General features: G+C 36.8%; 1 protein-coding gene across 3 annotated transcripts in view; it reads left to right on the forward strand.

The window, feature by feature from the left end:
- Positions 1 to 20,308, forward strand: part of LOC117239583 (diuretic hormone receptor-like) — a 75,899-nt gene that overhangs the window by 15,819 nt on the left and 39,772 nt on the right. The window contains exon 1 of one of the 3 annotated variants that reach the window (XM_033505286.1): positions 2,628 to 3,727. The exons of 1 other annotated variant lie outside the window; for it this stretch is intronic. In XM_033505286.1, coding sequence (XP_033361177.1) covers positions 3,442 to 3,727 — 286 coding nt within the window. In that variant the 5' untranslated portion in view covers positions 2,628 to 3,441. Of the gene's footprint in view, positions 1 to 2,627; positions 3,728 to 20,308 lie in introns of those variants that run through there. One more of the 3 variants, XM_033505284.1, reaches the window with a different exon arrangement.

Raw genomic sequence — 20,308 nt, forward strand, 5'->3', positions numbered from 1 at the left:
GGCGGAATACTAAACTGCCACGGAATTAACTTTCAAACAATATTTCACCAGTTTTCAAGCTCATTTCTTTTCATCGATAGCATTTATTTGAAAGAAATTCGTCTCGTTTGAGAAACCAAGTGGTAATCAGGAGAAATTGGAAAGGACGCTGCTAGGTCGAAGGATAAATAGATGGGAATTTCAAAGATATCATTTATATCTTAAGGAAGTCGGTCGTTCGAAGTAAAGTGTTATTTAGAGATAATTAAAAAATATGTATAGTTTGGAAGAAGGAAATGGTACTTAAGAATAGTTGGAGGGATAGACGTTGCTGGATCAAAATATGAATATAAATAGAAATGTTAATAATATTATTTGCTTTAAGGAAACTATTCGTCGCAAAAGCGGAAGGATATTTAAGAGGAATCGAAAGATCGGACGTCGCTAAAATTATGGATAAATATGAACTTCGAAGATGTTGTTTATCGTAGAGGAATATGAATTACAAGAATATTATTTATCCGAAACAAATTGATCGTTTGAAGATACACAGTGGTAATTAGGAGCTATTAAAAGGTGCTTATTGTGGAACGTTGCTGAATGATAATACAAACGAACATGAACTGAAAGTATCGTTTATTTCAAGGGAATTCATCGCTCGAAGAAAGGAAATATTAAATGGGAACAATGAAATGATGTTTTTATGAAAGCATGAACAAATACGAGTTCGAAGGAGATAAGTGCTAACTAGAAATAAATCGCAAGATGTTTATGGAATTATGAATAAATATAAATACTAAGGATGTAGTTTATCTCGAAGAGAGGTTCGTCCTTTAAAGCGATGATTTAATATGAATAACTATCGAAGGTATTATTTACCTCAGAACCCAAAACAGAGTCGCGGTAATGAAAAAGTCAATGAAAAAGTCGAACATGGTTAAATTGGTACACGAATAATACGTGTGAGCATTTGTAAAACGCGAACACAGAAGATCGGAAGCTGATGGAAGAGATAGCAATAGCGTATTGGAAAAGGAAGTCGATGGTATTCCACAAGGAACGATAAATGTAAAAAGTTGGACTACTGTCGCGTTGGGGTAGCCAAAGATCCGTGAAACGAAGAATCGTAAGAAATCTGGCAAGGTTTCAGGCGAAACTTTGTTAAGATTTCCAAGAAAATAAAAGAATCTTCGAGGTGGTGTAATTTGTACGTTGTAGAGACACCGAGTCACACGAGGAACTCTTCTTGCAGAGAGGATTTTACGATGGTATCGTGGAAAAGATAGCCAGTTGGAAAGAGTCGCGTCTACGAAAGGATTAGGAAACGGGAGCCTAACTTGCAGACCAGGTTAACAAATAGCTAAATTACAAAGTGAATGGACCAAGTTTTGAAACTCATTTACGAAACTACCGACTATCAATTATAAGGAGCTGTGAACTTCCTTCTATCTTCGAAGGAGTCGGTAATAACCCCTGGTGTCGACGAATACCATTCTCCGGAGTAGTTGAAATCAGGCACGAATACGTGCGTTAACCGAGTGGGTTCTCGAAACATCTCCCTCGAGAGTTTGCCGATAGTCTCTCGCGAAATTAGTACACTATCGAAACGTGGAACCGATCGAAGCCGGCCTTTGTTACTGGTTTTCAGCGCGATGCTCGCGATGTTAACGCGTGGACAATAGGCGAACTTCGTCTCCAACTGTTAGTGCTGGATCTGATGGACGCCTTGCCGCCAGTAGTTCGGTAATTGGCTTTGCGTTTCAAGCGGTTCGCCTAATGGCTGTCGAGTGCCGCTTTCAAACGGATCGACCAGTTGCAGCAGACTGTTTTATAAACCGTACTACTCGTACCATTGTACGTTATCATATTTAAAGCGTGAAAGCTAGATCGTCGAGGATTTTAAGATCAAAGATCGTTTAGTAAATGGAGGGCTAGAGAAATGGAGAGCAACGAACCAAAAGAAAATTCCTTGCTCTAGAAAAGGAAGCATTTCCAAGCTCGTCATAAGTCGATCTGATTTCGTCGTGTTCCTAGAAATTACAAAACGAAGGCTCTCACCTTCCGGTCAGACTCCGTGCAATCGAGATATTCCGAAGCTGGGAAGCTCCGGTGAAATCACCTCGTCGGATCAGAGGACATCAAAGAGCGATCCTATGTCGCGGTATCCCGTGCCTGGAGCGTGGAATTTAACGGGCTTGCGGGGATTTCTGGAAACTCTATTCGATCGTAACATTTCGATATATAGATAAATATAGAGAGAAGTTTTCTGATAAGGTCTTGTACAACGTATTAACGGGGATCGGGAGGATACCAAATAGAAATCCTAAGGAAAAAGCATGTGTGCGAGGATGAGACGTTCCTCGGGATCTTTTTGTCGCTACGCTCTCGCTCTCTGATATTGGACGAAAGGAAGAAAAAAAGGTCCTTGAGAATTAACCCGTGGAATTCAATGACTGCGAGGTAACAAAAACGTTTGCTTGATCGTAATATTTCTGGATCATTTTCAATACCGTAAATAGATAAGAGAAAAAGAAGAAGAAGCGTGCGTATTAAATCAAAAGGAGACAGAGAGAAAATTAAACGAGTCGTAGAAACCCCTAATTTATATTACAAAAAATTCAAGAAGCTTTGTATGACCATATTTAGAAATGTAAATGGACAGACAAATTATATAAAGAAGCTTCTCGATAATATCTTATATCAGGTATTAACGAGGACGAGGAGAGGATACGAGCAGAAATTCGCGTGAGCGTGCGTAGAAAGATTAAAGACTCTTTGGGGCCCTCTCGTTGTTACGCTTGCCCTGTGCTCTTCGAGTAAAAGGAGGAAAAGGACTCCTCTAGGATTAACCGACCCTCCTTTAATGGCAAAGGATTTAGGGGGATCAGCGAGCATTAGTCGGCGAATCTCGCGGTTGGCCAGGAATACTATCTTCGGTCTCGTTTCTCGCGAAGAACACCAGGTTTGGGGAAATAATTGCGTGTCGGTCGGTTGGTGAAAAATAGAGCCCCTAGAGATTAACCGCGCGTCTTTATAGAACTACGTGAAGGGCATGGTCCGCTCGTAATCGACGTTTTCGCCGCGTGCCGCACATTCCACGACCTTGTCCACGACTGCTGCTCGAAACCTAAACGACATATATGGTCCTCGTTATGTTCTTGTGAAACGCAAAATCACGTTGCGCTCCTTGAAAAATTTCCAAAAATCAACGATGCGTAACGCGTAATGATAACGAACCAACGACATCGCGATATCTTCTTCTAAGAGGAGCATGGTTCACTTATAAACAGAGGAATAATTTCTATAAACAATTCGTCAAGGGCGCTGGGCCGCTATAAAGATAAGAGGGAATCCGTGTTGTTTTCACTTTTTGCTTCAGCTCTAGCAAAGTCGAGCCTCGCGAAAGGAAGCAACTTGATCGAGGAGACGAATAAGACGAACAGTGTTTAGTTTGTGGCCGGCATGGAGTGGCAAGAGAATAACGAGAGCGTCTTCGACACCGGCAATTACGTGCTGAACACTTTGTATTATATCAGCAAGCTGAACGAATCGGTGAATCCCGAGGCGATCAAGTGCTTCGAACGCAAACAGGAAGAGCTGCAGCTGTTGTCTCTTGGGACGCAGCAGGAGGATCAAGGATGCGAAATCAGCTGGGATTCTTTATTGTGTTGGCCGAGAACACCTCCCGGTACGCTGGCCACGCTACCGTGCTTCGAGGAACTGAATGGAATACGCTACGACAGCAGCCGTGAGTAACAAATACTATTTGGTATTGCGATCGACAGTATCCCAAAATGGTTATTTTCTTTCTCCGGTTGGTTTCGTTCGTGGGGCGAATGGTTAACAGTTGGTAGACGTAGAAAACGAAATTCTGCGATCGGTTATCAGAGTATTCGGATATCGGATATACTTGTACGGTTTTTGATTTTTTTGTGTAATTTATTCGATTAAGTAATAGAATTTTTCTTTTTCCGGTATTGAGATAATTTCTATGTTCTATGTTCTATGTTCTGGCTGAAAATTGATCTTTCAGGTCTTGTTCAAACGGATACGGTTATAAATCACGTATCTTTCAAAATTTATCTCTCAAATTTATCTAAGCTTCTATTTTTGCTTCATACGCGCGACATAAATTTCGCCTGAAAATTCAATTTAACAAAACCACCGGACAGCAGCTACCGTTCTGATACGTTAGGCGCGCATATTTAAAGAAAAGCTATTTCAATTAGTTTAATGGTCACGCGGCTAGACGCGGAATTAAAAATGTGGTTTATACGATAATACGATTCCAAGTGCGGGGAAGTTCAAGTAAAATTAATTAACGTTCATTTTATCAAATACATAGCTATCTATCCACGTAATTAATATCCGTGTATACCCACACTTATATGTTTCATTCCCTCCACATCGAAGCTATTAATCTCACTGAAAATATTAACTTACAAATTTCATTATTTTCCAAAGATAACGATATTTCAAACAAAAGAAATAATTTGATCGCCGGAAAGATTCTATTTCGGATTATTTGTTAAGTTGGGTTAGACGTCGATCTATTTGTTCGAAACCACATCGATTTGATTCTTTGAAATTTAAAAGGTTCAAGTAAGAAAAGATCGGGTAGAAAGGATTCAGGTTATCGGATTAAAGGGGAAAAGCTTAAAACCTTTTTATCGATATTCCATCCCCAAATATTCATCAATTGCAGGATATCTACAAGGATTTCGTAGTGGGAAGAGCGCAATTATAATTTAAGTCGTTTTCCATATCTGAGTAATATTTGTCTTTTATGAAACATTACCTCGTAACTATTATTTCTCGATCTATTTCATTTCCTAAAAACGTAATTTCATCTAGGAAAGAGCAATCCCATCTTGTGTCGCGTATAATGCTTTCTCACGTAGAATATAAAGTGCATTACCATCAATAGCGCCATTCGCATGAAGTGCATAGTTGCATAGTTAAAATTGTTGTTAGCGTGAAGAGCAAACTAACATTTCATGGGTCTTATTTTCCATAAAACTCGAGTTTTAAAACGGCCATCAACGTTGGCGAGAGACAAGCTTGAAACGCCCATTCTATCGTTTTTAATTAAATCGTTAAGCAACCGCTACATTCGTTCGTTTCTACTTTTCTCCCTTTCCGTCTCTTTCCTTTTTTCCTAATAAAGAACAATACGAGAGCTTTCCATCCGTCGTAGAAGATCGTCAGCGAGTCGTTTTCTTACTCGGTTTATTTTATTCGAAATCGCGTGATTTTTTCTGCTGTGAAATTGAAAAACACACGACATGAAGTTCTCGAAATGTTTTGATCAATATCAACGTATGGTCGGTAAATAAAAACCGTTCGTCACATATACAGTGAAAAAAGAACGAAATCGATTAAAAATGTACAGAGTATAGAAAGACGCATTTGTCGATATGATCGAGATTTAAAATTGAAATTTTCAAGATAAATGACAAGTTTTTAGGCGGGAAATATTCTTTTTTTTTTTAATAGATACGAATAAGGAAGATAGAAAATATATAGTAAAATAAAAAGTAGTAATTTCTTTTGATCAAACAGTTTGGATTCTTGTGTTTGATATAAAAGAAAGTTGGCAGAAGCCAGGAAAAAGCATAGGATTGTTCGTTTTTGATCGATGTGGCGAGTAACCATAATAAAAGTCATTCTGTGTGCATGCGGCAACACAACTATCACGTAACTCGGAGAATAATTGAAGTGAAAGGAATACGTACATCCACCTTTGTGTTAGTTTATTCGAGCATAAGACGAACATACAAATTCGCGATTGTGTTATTCGTATCGAATATGAAAAATATCAAAGATCGTATATCTATAAACGGTATTTCACAAAGTCAAATTATTTACATTTCTTCAAAATCTTTCCATTTTATTTCCTCTGAAATCTTTCTTTTAAATCTCGCCATTTTATTTTTCATTTCCAATCACTGCTTTTCATCCATTTATTGATTTGTCCAGTTAATAATTTCTCCGTTCATGGTCGATAGCTGTTATCGCTGGTTTTCAGTTCTTAATTTTCCGCTGCATCGTGTAACCAGTGTAGCTTTCATCGTTAATCTTTGCCTACCAATTCACGCTGTTCGCTATTCACTTCGCAATCCGAATATAAAGTTTGGAATACTAAATAAATCTTCAATGGCCAATTCAAAAGGCTTCGACGGCGATATCCAATTTCTGAATTCTAAATTAGCTTGTTACACGAAATGCAGCCTTTATCCCCTGATTTCCATAAAATCCTCTATCTTTCTCTCGCCTCTTGAACGATGTTGAGGAAACATTTTATATACGAAGGGAGTTCTCTTGGTTTATTCGATAAAAAATGACGAAGACTTTCTTCTGTCGATAAATTTTTCTAACAAGATAATGTCTTATTACGTAATTCGGGAGACACTTCTTTGCTTTCCACGAAAAGTCAATCATTTTTATGCTGTGTCAGTTTCAAAGCAACGACGCGATATCTGATACGACTTACACGAAACCGAAACTAACCAACTTGATGAAAATTAATCATTTCGTTTTCTAAACGTTAACCATTTTGAATCACGTACAAGATGGGGCACGTAAGATGTTACAAGCTGTTTTCTCAGAATTAGCGCAGATATCGATTTATTTCTTTTGTTTCTTCTTAAATCGAACGTAAACCGAACGTCTCATTTCGCTGAAAAGAAAAACAAGCGAGCGAGAAACCTCTTGTTCTCTAAGAACCTCTAGAACTTAACGAGAAAGAAGCAAGTATGCATTCGCGATGACTTGAGAGAAAACAGCTTGCGACACTTTTACGTAACTCACCTTGCTGTCTTCTATTTACAATTAAAGTTGAAAAATCTAGAGCAAGTGAATTTGATCGATTCAGTTTGCGTCTACACGCGTAAAATGAATTTGCAGATTACAATTAAATTCGAAAGTATGCAAACCAATTTCAAAACTTTTACCCACTTTCTGCCAAGGCCGAGTAGAAGAAAGCGGCAGACGAGCGCATTTTCCTAAACGTTTCGCGTAATTTAAAATGTTCGTCGAAAGAAATCCCTTTGCGTGCGGTCGCGCCTCGAAATAACGAGGAAAGGAACGTCGCAACATGGAAAATAGCAATAACGGTCTAGCAAAGCCCTAAAGATCGTTTTTCCCCCTTTTTCTCGCTGACTACAATCGATACCAACGCCGGATCGTAAACGCTTGCCACGTTTCCGACGTGAGTAGCTTCTGCTTTAATGATCCACTCTTTCCTCGTCTGTAACGCCAGATCCATAAGACTGCCTTGTACAGAAACCTTCGGAGGAATATTAAATCTCGATTTCTATACGCTCGAGCGTATCGAGCAATAGTACGATATATCGGCGTCCTATGAAACGCAAGTTATATCGGGCCACGTTCGATTTGGAACTGTAACTGCGCGTGTTTTCACCATTGAGCGACACACGGTATTGACGAACTATGATTGAAACGTTAACGCTTTATTTTCTTTTTCTTTTCTGAAAAAAGCTTTTGCTTTTTTTACGTTACGCTCATCTTTTAGTAGAGATTGTTGAGAATTGTGGATCTTAATCGCCGAAATAAATGTATAGGAACATTTAGATTACGCTTAGAATTAATATGAAAATAGTTTCAGATTTATTTAATATGTGATTTACAAGATATTCGTCGATACATATTTGCATGCGTCTCAGCACTCTCTTTGTCTCATCATCTTCTTTACCCCATTGGTTATTTTACCCCAATTACTTGACACGACGGATCAGATCCGCAGACTAAAAAGACATTACCCTTTAGATTTAAGCATTGGATTCAACTAGATCAAACATGTTATGAACGCTTATTATCCAAGTTACGGTACCACGCCAAAATAATTTACTTATAATTCTCAATGAGAATTGATTGTAAAAATTCTACCAGATAAAAAAAGAAAAATGTTGTACGAGATGCTGTGCACGCGCATACTCCCACTATTTACCAAATGTCCAGCTGGATAAATTGTAACGTGCAAATTAAATAATAAAAAAAACATACTCCCACACACTCATACTCATATGTGTGTGTCACTACTACGCGGCTAATCTGTGTAGCACACAAAATTACACATATCTCAACAGAGATCAAACTTTCGGTCGTGTTGATCCAACACGAGCACGATGTTGGCGGATGACATGCATTATACGGGGTGATACTGGAAAGGTGGCTCACAAAGGTAGCTTTGTTTATCGAATCGTGTAATATTCGTAGAGAGTACGATACATCGAAACCATTCAAGCAACCAGCGTCGAGCATTTTGGAATTGTTTGTTATTTAAAAATACACGCGGCTAGATGCGATATGAGTAATCAATCGGCGATGAATACCTCTAGGTATTGTTATTAGGCCGTGAGTATTTTCGTCGGACGTCTGTAGGAATTGTTAATAGATAATTAAAGTGTTAACATGTAAATGCCTAACCGAACAGGACAATGTAACGATACGATCTTTAATAACAAACGGTAGAATGTCAGATATTCTAATTAACAACGAACAAATACGCTTGCAAATACATATAACTTGCACGTGCGTTCATTTATTTTATTCAGCGAGCAGGTCTCTTAACCGAGTGATATTCTTTAGATATAAATTGAAACTTTTCGACCTTTTATTCGAATGTAAATCCCATTTTGTGGAGAATATTTATGCATCGCAGATGAATTTTCTGTCAATTGTAGACGATAAATGATATTTTTTTTTTTTCATAAAGAATCTGTATATTGTATATGTCGAAGAATATGCAAAGAGAATACTTGAGCGCGTGTGTGCTGTGTGGAACAAAAAAGGCGGACTAGGAGAAGGTTAAAACGGGTCCAGAATTCGTTAGAATTTCACAGAGGAAAATTGTTATAGGAAAGCGTAGAGGATGTTTCACGGTTCGTTTACATTTGTTTCTCCAAAAATGTGGCTTATGTTTCTTTCCAAACTGCATAGCATAGCTTGTGTCTTAACAAAAGTTATTCTTGACGTTTAATTTAATCTAGGTTTATTCGAAGCGAATAAAAGATAACAATTCAATAAACAATTGCCAGGCGTTTAGCAGCGATAACAAACTTGCAACAGCATTATAGGCATTCGATCTAAAATTTGATATTTTATCTCTTTCGTTCTTTCTTCATCGACTGTGCTTTAACGCAATCATCTTGATAAATGAACCAATCGAAACAGATTCGTAACAATCGTTCTTCCGATTACGAACGACAAGAATCGATGGGAAACAATGGAATCGTTTTTTCAAGTTTGCTGGTTGGCGAAACGATGGAATCGATTGGTATTATCGGGAATTACGAACTAATTCGCGCAGGAAAAAACGCGTGTCGGCGACGTTAATGGTTTTCAAATCCTCGCCATGAATATTCATTTAAAAAGACGATGACCGCGATATTTGCGATGACCTACAATGCTAACAGAATGAGGAATACCCGATGACCACAATTTACTCTCCGCTGACATTACACAACGCTAATGTAATTTGATCTTAAATGGCGGGACCGGCTGTACGACCGGCTACTTCCATAATTAACTTGGCGTCGTGCACGATCGCGCCTCCCTTTCTAATTAAAAACGAAATCCAGTCACTTAGCAAGTTATTGAAACGACGGAAAACACGAAACTGTTTTCTCCAACAGTATCTCGATGGTATCGAACAAACATTTTTTATTCGTGTTTAATTATTAGACCGTAAATTTTGATGCGTTTACGAGTAATCGAAGGATATAGAAATACGTAAAACGCGTATAAAATGCAAAAGGAAAAATATTTATTTGTCACTGAATTTTTCCTCCCTATTTGCTTTATCGATACGTAGCAAATAAAAAAGAATTCAATATTTCTATCGATTTAAACAAGCGTCGATAAGTGTTGGAAGAACAACGTCGGATCACGAGCACGTGAAAAAGAATCAGTTGAGCGCAACAGGAAATCGACGAATCGTTCGATCATTACCAAACGCTTCATGCAATGCCATGCAACGAGACAATGGATCTTGTAGCTGGTTATTTCCTCTGATTTATGACGCGAGCATACGATATCCATAAATGTAACAGACTCACGTGTACGTCGCTATTTCACGGAATAGAAGACTTGGTTACGCGTTATGTACGTGTACTCCTCTCGTACGAGTATGTCGTACGTGTATTGCCGTGCATGTTACGTAGATACACGTGCACAAGAAGAGCGGTAATATAATGGTCGCCAGATTGTTCGAGTTTTACGACAGCATTACGTATGTATTCGACGACAGAGCGCTAAAAGGGAATCTTGGTTACGAAACGTCGCGTCTGAAATTCCTTCTGTATCCTCATGAATGTTCAATTTGACCAGCGATTCGTCAAAAAGTGTACTATTGAACGATCCAAATGGCACGGAATGGAGCGTGCTTTTCATCGGTTTTCTTATTGTACGCGAGCGGTTTCGAACCAGTCGCGCGGATGAATACCGAATACCATCGAATACCACAGATTCATATCGCGATGCAATAATTCTATTTCATAAATCGTATCTCTAAAAATTACTAAATATTTACGTAGAATTTTGTTATTAAAGGTTGCGCTTCTCTGTATTCCGCCGTATGTGGAGATTTAATTAATTCGAATGGAATATCTTTGAAGTCGCTTGAACAGAGACAGAAATTTTTGGGAAATTGGTTATGGACTAACGATACACGGTGAGACGAGTGTAGAATTAGTTAAATGGTAGTACGCAAAAAGTAATTGTATAGTACGTGAATAATTTCTCTGGCATCCAAAGTGGGTCTCCTACGTACAATATCTCCTTTGTTTTTAAATGTTTAAATGGTTTCGAAAGAGGAAGGTAGTTTTTCATCCGTACGTCGTTTCATACGACGATAAAATACGAAATACTGCACGATGAAATTACAATGGGACACGGGGGTGCACGAGATAGTGGGTTGAAATTAATCTTCCCACTGCAACGCAATGAAACGAGTGTTAAAACGATTACGTCCGAAATGAAAATTAATTTCAAGAAATTACGTGTAGTCCTGTCGTTCGTACATCTCGTTACACTTTTTACATGGAATTTATTTTCAACAAACTAATTCTGCCTCAGGTGTTTCGTAAGACCGCGAAATGCTTCTGAAACTCGATCACGTTGCAGAAACCTTCTCGCAATACCTGCTTCCGTTCCTGTTCACACGCTGCCTCAATGAAATGCTAATTCCAGCTTTATGTATGCATTGTAGCACTGTATAGACATATTCAACGTTCGCCAACAATTATGTATAATTCCGTAATTAACAGTTTCTATGTCAAACATGCCTTTGTCTATGTTTCAAACTGGAGACTACGATAAATAGAATTTGATTTCTTTTATGTTTGATAGGAACGAATTTAAATCGCAATTTATAAAATCGATCGATACGTAGGAGACTCGATAGAACGGAAAACGTCAGGATGCTCTAAGTTTTGAGAATTCGGAACATTTTGATCGTGTTACAGTTAACAACTTCGTAGCTCGGTGAGATTCATAGGTCATCGTGGATAGCATTTGGAAAGTTTTAGCTGCACGTGTTTGTGCCGCGTTACAAGCGTACCAATCTCGAAACTTACATAACAGAAAATGTTATTTTGTCAACACGGATGCAGAAATTTCCTGTCTATCGAGAACTGTGGAAAAGTTCACTTTGATTTATCGGGAAATTAACGGGGGTTTCGTGCCAATCAGACCTGCATTTTTCAAAAAATCTACTCTAGTGCTTTGCAGTCGTTTCTTTGATATCGGATAGGTAAGACTCTAAGATATTATATAGGTAAAACTCTGATTAAATGCAAAATTCGAGATCGAGGATCAAGAAGTTTATATTAGCCTGTCCAGGAAGTGTCTTTCTTTCGCAAACGTGTTTTTCACAACAGTGCACCTTCGTACACACGTGAAACCAAGTCTGTGGAATGTCGCGGTGTTTATCTCAACAGAACAAAATGGATCGTACGTAATTCGACAAAATAATATAAAACAAAAACCTTGTGTGTCTATTATTTCCTCCTATATAAAACGAAAGAAACTTTTCGGACAAGCTAATAGTTGTACGAGGTGAGGTCATGCAGCAGATCAGATTGCAAATTTGTAAATCCTTCCTATGTGAAACTCGTTGAAAGATTTTCCCCGCATTCTGACGGTGTCCGATCGATTTACAATTTAATGTTCACGACTAGACGTAAATCCAATCACGATCATCGGCCTGTAAGGTTTCCAGCTAATGTATAGAGATTCAAGGATATCGCAACTCAATTTCTTTCTTTCCACCGACTCGCGTTGTTACCATAATCGACGTCTTTTCTTTCAGATGTTCCGAAGCGCTTGAGATCACGCGTATTATATACCGAATTATCTGCTAACTCTAAAACGCAAAAATGTTGGATTTTACAACGTGAAAGCGAGTAGTTGAAAGTAGATTTATTTGTGAATAATACGTAGATAATAATAGAAGAAAAGAAAAGAAGGAAAAAGATAGAGAGAAAAGATATTTTGTCAAGAAACTTACGTTTGCAAGTACATTCTCGTATACAGAATAAGCGTTATGTAAATCACGATTTTATTGATTTTGCTAGTACGCAAAGTACATAGAGTTACGATGAGTTAAATTAAATTAAAGAACATGGTTCAATTTGTGGATGGAATTGTGATGGAACTGTTTGCTTCGTTAAAGCTTTTAAAAATCACAGTTTGGTGCAAATATTTCCGTAACCTGACCTATCGATTTGTTAAATATTCGCTAAATTTTTAAAGTGGAAAATGTATTCTATGTTTAAGAAAGATGATAATCTTGCACAAATCAGAATACATAACACGCTTCACATAGCCGAGTTTTAATTAAATCTTTTCGATACAAATATCCTGGAACATGGCGGAGATTATTACGAGAATATTTATTTCGCAGTGCTGATTTACTCTTTTAATAAGCATAAATTCTTTCTTTGCTCTTTATGGCGGCATGTATTTCCGTGTTCTGACGCTAGAAAATTACTTCAGTGTGTTCCACTACTAAAAAGCAAATTTTCAAAACAGAAGTATCATGTCGCGTAGAAAGTTTGGCAGATAAAAGTTGCTTCGGCTGAGAGTTTAAAGTGGTCAGTGAACAGTGAAATAGGTGTTTAGAAAAGAGTTGTGTATACTGGATACGAGTTTGGGCTATTTGTTATTTAAGTAGATCGCTCGCTATCGTTCAAGGGGAAAGTATATTGCGCGATTAAAGCGAAACAAGGCAAAGATAAAACAAAGTAAAATAAAATAGAAATATAATAGTAAAAAATACATATCAGTAAAAGCGTGCGGTTGATTTTCCAAAGTCGCACATTTCGACCTCTCGACGATATCGGCAATATAAAATTGCGTTGGTCTGTCTTTTGAAAAACTCGCTAGATTTCCCCTCGACCAAAATACCAAAATACGTCGAATCAATGATCGCTTTCCTCTGCTCTTTGTACTCTTTCACAACTTCCAGAAGTAGTTCCCATTTCACTCGTCGACGAAATTTCCGTGAATTCACGGTTGTACGCGACTCCACGCGATACGTTCCAATAAACGGGGTGGCTTTCGAGCTGCAACAAATTCTCGACTCACGATACTTACGACAATAAAAGACAAAATCACTGGTGGAATGTGCGCAGGATTTTTACGAGTTACTTTCATCCCGCTTATTTTTAGGACGATAATAAAACTATTCGAGAAGAAATACGGACTTACATTCCTTAACTTTCAACGAAAAAGCTGGCTACAAATTACGATTACCCTCGGATCTCTCATTTCAGAAGAATAGAAGAAATCTCAGTGAGCTGTCCTTTTCTCTCGATTGCGAATTCGAAGTTGTACACCGTTCGTCGTGAAAGATTTACGCGCATCACCGAACCCGTGAAATACGTCGGTCCGTTTGGAATTTTTATGGAATGCTTAAAATTTCAAATAAATTCCCCGGAATACACACTTTTTCCGTAAAAAATCGTGGAAATATTTCGGATGCATTATCGTTGTTCATCGCGATAGGAAATGGTTTCATTTCGCTGCGGATGAGTAGCAAATGTTTCTTTTATTGATGTTTTTAAATGCGTTCGTTTAGTACCCAATTTAATCGAGGATTACCGAGATAATTACGAACGTTATTGGAGGATATGAGTGACAAAGAATTATCTTCAGCTTTAATCAACATCCGAGTAAAAATGCAAAGTTCATTCTTTTCCATTTTTATACTCGCCGCAGTTTTACATTGTATTTTCAAACGGTAATGTAGCTTTTTTTTTACACTAAGTCATTCATTTTCGGCCTGATAAGACTTTCTCGTCGAAGGAAATATTCATTCGCTACGAACTTGTTGGTAGAACTACTGAAAGGGGTTTAACAACATTGATCAACAACATTGACCGTGGAAAACACGAAATTGAACGCTCATAGATAGTCATCGTAAAACGACGTCAAAGTTTTATCGCTTCTGTTATTTATTAAAACGCGTGGAATGAAGGTTTATTAAAAAGCACGGGAGATTAAAGAAGTACTTTGTCGAAGGGGTTGCGATCTAGAAATAATCCTGTCTAAGTATAAACTTTGTTGACACTTTGTTTCTTAATTTTTATTTGATTACTTCAGCTTATCTGTAGTATTTATCAGTATTTTAAATTATCTTCTTCGTAATATGATATACTTCATCGTGATATATTTCGTATGTTTTTGATTCATTGTGTACCTAAAATTGATTTTACTTTTTGTTTCGTGTGTTTAGGTATATTTGGATTAAATCAATACTATCGAGTAGTCCTATCGGTGCCGCAAAATACAGGTTCGCCTGTTCTAAATTATAAATAATGCGTAGGAATATGAAGGCGAAAGATTGACGAGCGTGGGTGCCAAGGACACTTTCCGATCATTTTTCTCTTCAAAATGCCATTTGATATCTCCTTCATCGTAACATTAAAGTATTTACTATGATCGACGTCGTAAACAAATTAGGCAAATACCACCTGGACTCTATCGAATATTAATAGAAATAAAAGTCAGTGAATTGTGGTGAAAATCAAAAGCGTAGATCTCTCGAAGTAGTCATAAAATCTAATATATCGAATGATAGATTTAAGAAAGAATGCTAGTAATTCTTCTTTGTGTTTGAAAGAGGAGAACCCATTCAAATAGCAAATATTGCAAAGTGAAAGAAACGAAAGTCGGAGTATCGCTGTCTAAAGTATCGCAATTTTCGATGTTGGCGACGGTTATAATGGAATTTATGCGCAAATCGTGGGAGATTGGTGGGTGTACTAACGTTATTAGCGAAGGAAGCTTAGGAAGAACCCTCGGAAACCATTAAAGGACATTTCAGAGGCACTCCTGTTTGAAAAGAGCCACTGAAATACCGGTAAATTACTGTCGCTAAATTAATTAAGGCGCAATGCTTGCTCAAAATTAATGAAATCACTGTGCACAAGGTAAACGATTGTCGGAAATAATTTGCACATATTATAGTAATATTATGCGATTATGTCTCGAATCGACGTATATACTGAAAATGTTCCAAAGTACTGCGAAAATCGTGATAAATAAACGCCTGGAAATTTTATTTGATTAATCGATCGAAGATTATCGTCGAAGAATCCTGTTTCAGGAATTACTGAGATTTAAACGAATCTAGGACTTAATTTAATGAAAAATCGTGTTTAAGTGACCTCGATCGAGTAAATCGTAGTAAGAACATTTTATATTAGATATTTAAGAAATATATCAATATTCATTTCTATTCAGGAGAAAATTATTCTATTCAAAACTTTTACACGAATAAAGATTTTGTACATATTTATTGCATACTAAATAATTCGTGAGATAAACGATCCTACGATTAGTCTCATGATTCTAAACATTTGTACGTAGGATAATAATCGCGAAATCGCTATCAATCTCGCCTGAGCTTTGACCTGACCTGAACCCGTAATCTCAGACACTTGTGCACTCTGCTATTAATCATGCGAGTACGAACAGTGAATTTCCTTTCCTTCGCGCTTCGTCTGATCCTTCAGATTGAACGGACGTTTCTTGCGAAACTTATGAAAAATTTAATGCTAAAATTAACGTCGATACTTGATGCGCTTCATTTGTCATTGAGAATTGTCCATTTCGTCGGATCATTTACTACAAGGTGCTGAAATTTCACACTTTCGTCTCTTTCATAAAAGTTCGAAGAGAAATTTCTTAGAAAATATGCAACATAAAATAATTTGTCAGTTTTGCAGCAAAGATTTTATTCAAATTTAGTATATTATTTTATTCGTGGATTTGTATTAATAATTGTTATCGAATGTGAAAATCCTATCGTTTGATATTTTTCTGTTACTGTACCTTATCTGTGGGAGAAACCAAACCATGACGCCAACGTGGCGTTATCAGCTATCGACCTGTTAAAATGCTTTTTATTGCCGAAACGTAAGATCGAATATTCGTCGTTTTTCTGTAACCACTATAATTATACTTCATTCAATGATATTATCTTTGATACCGGATTTTCCGCCCTGTAAAATTGATGCCATTAAGAGCTAAATCGATTTGAAAGCGTGGGTGATAACATCACAGATGTGACGTTCGATAAATTGTGGTTTTGTTTCTAGTTTCGAGCAGATCGTTACGAATATCGAATATCCCGTGGAGGACAACGATGAACGACAACCAAGTTCACGTTAAATCGGCTCGAAAATTAGGTCAGACCCACGTTTCTGCACCGCAATGTTTTCAGACGAAATTATCGAGCTCCTAATGGCCGAGTCGATTTAACGATCCATTGGCGACCGTATGAAAATTAGTTTACACGCTGGAAAATCGACGTTAAACGTTTCATTTCGAGATCGCGGATCTCTTCTGCTCCTAATTTTCCTTGCTTCCATGTAACTTGCTTGTTTCAAAATGTTTAACGTTTTTTAACATTAATTTCTATTTTACGTTCAAACTTTACGATCTGAATTTAAGATAGAAAAAAGGCGTCTCATAATTTTACAAGCAGTTTTCGCTCACACGTGTCCGGACACTGATTGATTTGTAGTAACAATATGCGACTTACAAATTAATAATGAATTAGTAATTCAAAGAAAAAAACGGTATTTGTTCTGTTCTTTGCTACCAAATTTATATTAATTTTCTAAAACAATCAAGTAACTGTGTACAGACTTGATAACTTCTTTGTTGGCTACATCTAACGACCTATGCAATTTTTATCACAAATCAGCGAATTTAAGTTTGACTAATTTCGAGCACGAATGACAAATTGTGTTCATCAATCAATTCATTATTGATTTATATAATTTACCATGGTAGATCTGAATTTCAAAGAACGAGGCACGTAATTAACAAAGACACATAGTTGGATAATCTGTATATTTTATGCTCATATCTTGCGCTAATTGATTTTCTTGATTAAAACACAACACCAAATTTTGTATTTTTTCATAAACGAATGTATCTCATAGTAAATTCTGCAATATGAGAATTTTTTCAGTTACCATAATTTAAACATACACTACGCTCGTTCAGTTGATGAGATCATAAGTTTCGTTTCGCAAGATAAACACGTTACGATACTCTGCTGGATCATGTGCAACCACAATTATTTACTGGTCTGCTTACGTACGTCCACAGCATTGGTCAATCGCTAAATGATTATTGATCACATTAAACGAGACAACAATTACATCATTTAATTCAAGCGTTAGCATCAACAATGACCAAACAATTGATAGTGAATTGTACATGAATCGAAATCCTGATTTATAACAGATTTGCTAATTCACGTACAAAGGTTTTCCGGTCATCGAATATGAACGGTACCTTCAAAACTGTACTACTGTTTAAAGGTCGTTCCAACAATGAAAAATTTCAAAACTTGAAGCTTTTCGCGTGTCTTATTACAAAGTATTATCTTTAGCACGAAGCATTGTTCACGTTTTACCTTTTGTGATTTGTATCATGTTCCCTTTGTTATTTTCTATATTGGAGATAGAGTCAACGTGCCTTTGATTGAAATTTTTAATAAAAAACATCAAAATATTTAAAAAGCAAAGAATATTTCAATTACTGAATAAAACATGCTGGCTGTTTTTTGTACAATTTTTGGTATTCATTAATTTGAAGAAATGAAAAGTAGAAAAAGATAGTAGTTAAACGTGGGTGTTTATCAAAATTAGATTTTATTTAAATACAATAGTACTCTGTTTGTCTATTGAAAGAGTTGAAAACAATGGAATATCTAATTCTCTCATAGCCGCGCCTTTCTTTTGTATCTTTCCTATTTTTTACTGAAACGAAAAGTTCAAAGGTGTACGTGTTCAATATCAGTCGAGGTCCTGCTCTATATTGTTTACCGTATTTTGTGTCAGTCGCTTTATAGAGTCCAGGAAGTGTTTCTAGCTGGGCTGGCTGAGTAAATATCTCCTCACGAGACCCATTTTATACGCGTGATCACGTACATATTTTATCACTAACCAAACCACGTTTTCCTTAATACTCCAGGTAGCCACATGGAGAAACACATAGCGCATTTCACCTATAAATGATGAATTTCCATTTGGATAAATCCTAACTTTAAATGCTATAGTGTAGAGTTCAGAACGATTCTAGAATGTATCAAATAATTAGTATTCAGTGCGACTTTAGCCTGATTTTCAGTGATTTTGATCTTTACAAATTGTCGACAGATTCTTATCGGATAAATTGTTCAACCACCACTGTTCGGGTTCGTCCGACCAGAGATTCAAATTTCTCGTGGAATAATTTTTTTACAAAATCATTCTATGTTACTTTTCTCGAGCAGTCGTGCGAATGAAACGAATGATCATCGGAAATAGAATATCCACGCTACTGGGTCACGTACGATATATATTAGGTTGCCCGAAAAGTGTCTATCTTTTACAGACACGTGTTTTACAACAACGTATCTTTATACAAACATGAAACCTAATCTGTCGAACGTTGTAATCTTTATCTTGATAGAACAAAATGGATCATACGTAATTCGACAAAATAATGTAAAACGAAAAATGTTGTGCATTCATAATTTCTTTATAAAACGAAAGAAACCTTTCGGGCGACCTAATAATATCGAAATTTATAAAGGAAACCTATCGTTTCCGGAAAATTAAGCGAATTTGCCATTTGCGGTAATAACGCCCCGTTGTAGTGTCCTCTAGTATCATAGTAAATTAACGACGTACTAACCAGTGACTCGGTTTGATAATAATTATTCCGTAGATCGTCATCATACGGTTGCCTAAATACACGCAACACGCCATTTACACATTTATTCACGCACAGCAGACGCACGTTAGCTTGATCCAGGAAGTGATCTGTTACCGCTCGCAACTTGAACTGGTGGTAATCAACATTTAAGTATTATTCCCACAACAGACATTATGCTATAGTAGCTGCTATTTGAACGTTGGAGAATTGTCTGGTTTCTACAATTTTTATGAAAAACCATCGACAATATGGAATAATTACATAGAAAATATAAATATTCCACAAAGACGAGAAAACTATATTCTTCATAAAGTAGAATCCGACGTAATCTGAATCAGTTAACCAAATTGCAATACCGTAAATTAGTGTGTACTTATCTTCTATGCAAACGAAGTTAAAATTATTGCAGAGAATTAGACACTGTTTAAATTAAAGAGAGAAATAGAAGAAAGAACTGAGAATTAAGCACTATACAAAATAGAAAAAGGGAAAAAATATTTTAGTCTCTCAAATGTACACCTTGTAAAACTACACCTCTTGTTTAAAAACATATAGCAAACAGCACCAATTTATACATATTGGGTTGGTTATTAGGTGGTATTGACAAAATCCGCAATCACTCAGTTGCCAACCCAATATATCAACCCAATATACAGTAAGGGTTAAAATACATGTAGCGTGTAGCTAAATGCATCTGTGACACAAATAATTAAAACGCTATATACCTTCCTGAATTTATTCAACATTGTTACATAATGTCTGTCGTTATGTTACGACACGGTTCGTCGACTGTCCCTATTTTTCCATTTCCCTCGCGTTCGCACGGAAAAGATTTCACCCTCTTTATCGAATTTCGAGTTGGCCTCGCGAGATCAGATAGGATTATTCGTTGTTAAGGGAAAGTTTTGATCCAGAGGGTAGAAAATGGTTGAATCTCTTTGCAATATTTTGTACATTTTTTAGACGTATAAAAGTGTCAAATAAGATAACGTAACACGATGATCATAACGATATTCCTTTAACGTAATATTTCCGGGATAGCAGCAAATGGAAAAATTACCATTTCTTTTCCGAAGAAAAAGATCGA

The sequence above is a fragment of the Bombus vosnesenskii genome, unplaced genomic scaffold (genome assembly GCF_011952255.1).
Source record: "Bombus vosnesenskii isolate JDL3184/JDL3185 unplaced genomic scaffold, Bvos_JDL3184-5_v1.1 scf7180000014105, whole genome shotgun sequence".
NCBI lineage: Eukaryota > Metazoa > Arthropoda > Insecta > Hymenoptera > Apidae > Bombus > Bombus vosnesenskii.